This window comes from Agrilus planipennis, unplaced genomic scaffold (genome assembly GCF_000699045.2).
Source record: "Agrilus planipennis isolate EAB-ADULT unplaced genomic scaffold, Apla_2.0 scaffold1716, whole genome shotgun sequence".
Taxonomy (NCBI): domain Eukaryota; kingdom Metazoa; phylum Arthropoda; class Insecta; order Coleoptera; family Buprestidae; genus Agrilus; species Agrilus planipennis.
In genome coordinates this window covers 1-2,798 of record NW_020440367.1, presented here as the reverse complement: position 1 = coordinate 2,798, position 2,798 = coordinate 1, and the positions used below count along the sequence as shown (strand labels likewise).

The 2,798-nt window shown below is 35.2% G+C and overlaps 1 protein-coding gene across 1 annotated transcript; it reads left to right on the top strand.

Moving 5' to 3' along the window:
* Positions 1–1,377: 1,377 nt before the first annotated feature.
* LOC112906063 (transient receptor potential protein-like) lies at positions 1,378–2,357 on the top strand (the record flags this gene model as incomplete). The annotated part of the gene is made up of 5 exons (XM_025979652.1): positions 1,378–1,522; positions 1,605–1,700; positions 1,764–1,906; positions 1,964–2,165; positions 2,229–2,357. Coding segments are annotated over 5 exons (715 nt in total), but the record flags the coding sequence as incomplete, so codon positions are not given.
* Positions 2,358–2,798: the final 441 nt, after the last annotated feature.

Below are 2,798 nucleotides of genomic sequence, written 5' to 3'. Positions count from 1 at the left end.
ATAATACAGATTAGGACCTTATTTGATATTTTTGGGCTCTAGTCACGCAATTTCATTATGAGATTTCATTTAGAATTTTAATGAGGTGGAAGTTTGTCAAGTCAACATTCGAATTAATGTTAAAGCAACCGGGGGTTGCAAGAAGACAACCGTCGTTTTCACTTAAACAGTAATCGTTCAAGTGACAATTAAGGGCTTAAAGAGGCTTTTGTGCGTGTCCCGAATCGATATTAAGCATAAAGGGCTGCCGACGCGAAGACCGCAGATAAACCTTAGCAAAACACGAAAAAATGATGACACTTTTGATACAGGGTGACCAATAGCAGTCCCATACAACCTATAACTTTTTATTATACACTAGTGGCGAATTGAGAACCGAACATCATTAGAATATTCTAATAGTACATGCAATCGTCAATATGGACGGCGTTATCTTCTAAAAAATTCGATTTGATGTAGGAAATTCGCGCAAAATCCTTCAACATTCTCTTATATCTTCACTGATACTATAAATGCGAATGTGAGTTTGTTTGCTTTTCACGCCTTAACCAATTAGCCGATCATTATGAAATTTTACACACCCATTGTCAGGGGTAGAGAAAATAACATAGAGTAGCTTTTATCCAGAAAAAAAATACTGTTCCCGAGATACAAAAAGATTAGTTTTATGTGGTGGTCAATGATCCTTGACACGTATTTAACCGACAAATCGAGCGAAGCCGCGGGTAAAGCCTATCACGAAATTTTGTAAACACATTGCCAGGGGTACAGAAAAGGACATAGGGTGCTTTTTATCCAGAAAAAAAATACTGTTCCCGAAGGATAGAAAAATTTGTTTTATGTGATATTAATGTGAAAATTCATTTTTTAATTGTAATCCCACTACGAACTACCTCAAGTTAATGAGGGAAAAATTTGTTGCTGTTGTCACACCCTTGCCGGGAATCGAACCCGGGGCCTTTGGTTTTACGGACCAGTGCTCTAAAGCCAAAGGTCCCGGGTTCGATTCCCGGCAAGGGTGTTACAGCAGCAACAAATTTTTCCCTCATTAAGTTGAGGTGGTTCGTAGTGGGATTAAAATTAAAAAATGAATTTTCACATTAATATTTGTTGTTAACCCCTATTAAGAAATGTCAGTATTTCATAGTTATTGTTTTATGTGATCGTCGATGATCTTTGGCACGTATTTAGGACATCAACGCGAGCGAAGCCGCGGGTGAAACCTAGTATGAAATACAACTTATTTGCCGTGCTGGCTTGATTTAATTAAAACTTGTCATTTTATACGTAGGTAGATACTTTTTACTTATGATTTTGGAACATTAATTTCATATACATTTGCATATTTATAATTCTGATTTTTATTTTATATTTTAGACTCATCAAACAGTACGCAAATAGTCCTCACGATCTAGATATAAATTGCGTTGATCCGTTAAATAGATCAGCACTAGTTGCTGCTATAGAAAATGAAAATATTGAATTAATTAAGCTTCTGTTGGACGAGGGTATTCTAGTAAAGGTATAATTTAATTTTTACGTTGCCGTTTAACATCATCAAAATGCATATTAAATCCCCGAATACACAACAGCTTCCTTTTTAGGACGCGTTACTTCACGCGATACGCGAAGAGTATATAGAAGCTGTAGAACTCCTTTTAGAATGGGAAGAAAAAAACCACAAAGCTGGAACACCTTACGTACGTATCGTATGCATCAGAATTCGGTTGGGTAAAAGCATTTTTGATTTGCGATAATTCCAGAGCTGGGAGTCTGTAGACAAAGCTACATCCACTTTCACGCCTGACATAACTCCTCTTATTTTGGCAGCACACAAAAATAACTACGAAATAATAAAATTACTTTTGGATAGAGGCGCCACATTGCCAATGCCTCATGATGTCAGGTGAACTATTAGCGACACAAATCATGCAATTTATTCATTTTATTCCGTTAAATTCAGATGTGGTTGCGATGATTGCGTCCAATCAAGTTCCGCTGATTCACTTAGACATTCTCTATCTCGAATTAATGCCTATAAAGCACTCAGTTCGCCATCTCTGATATCGCTATCTTCACGAGATCCGCTCTTAACAGCCTTCGAATTGTCATGGGAATTGAGAAGGCTCAGCACAATGGAATCGGAATTTAAATTAGAATATATTGTAGGATTAATATAATAAACTTCGGACATTTGTATACATACTTATTGTACGAGTACATTTCAGGATATGAGAGACCAAGTTCAAGTGTTTGCCACTTCTTTATTAGACCACGTGAGAACTTCGTACGAATTAGAGATAATGTTAAATTACGATCCCCNTCATTATGCATTTTTAATTAATTCTCTTCAAATAGTAATGGCACAAACATTTCTTAGGAAAGAACTAGCTGTTCTGTAGATATAGAAAGTGTACAGTGTTTCAAATGTATGAAAGTAATTTAAATAACTAGTTCGAATTAAAAAGAAGCTATAATAATTAAAAGGTTTATCTAAAAAATAAAATAAATTAACGAAAAATTTGTTAACTTACATCGACGCGTCCTCTACAGGATCACTTAGACAACAATCAGATTCATAGAAATGTACTACGAGAAAACTTGACGACCATTGATTCATTTGTTTATCATTTGTTGACGAAAGATCAGATGTCAGTTTAACCTCAACATTATTTTGTATTTGTAAAGAAATGGCATGATTTTTTTATGTAAGAAATGCGGCGAATAGCACCCAAAGTTAAATAATTTGGCAAAAAGTGATTAGTTTAAATTATTGCAAGGTATCGCTTCTTTTATTG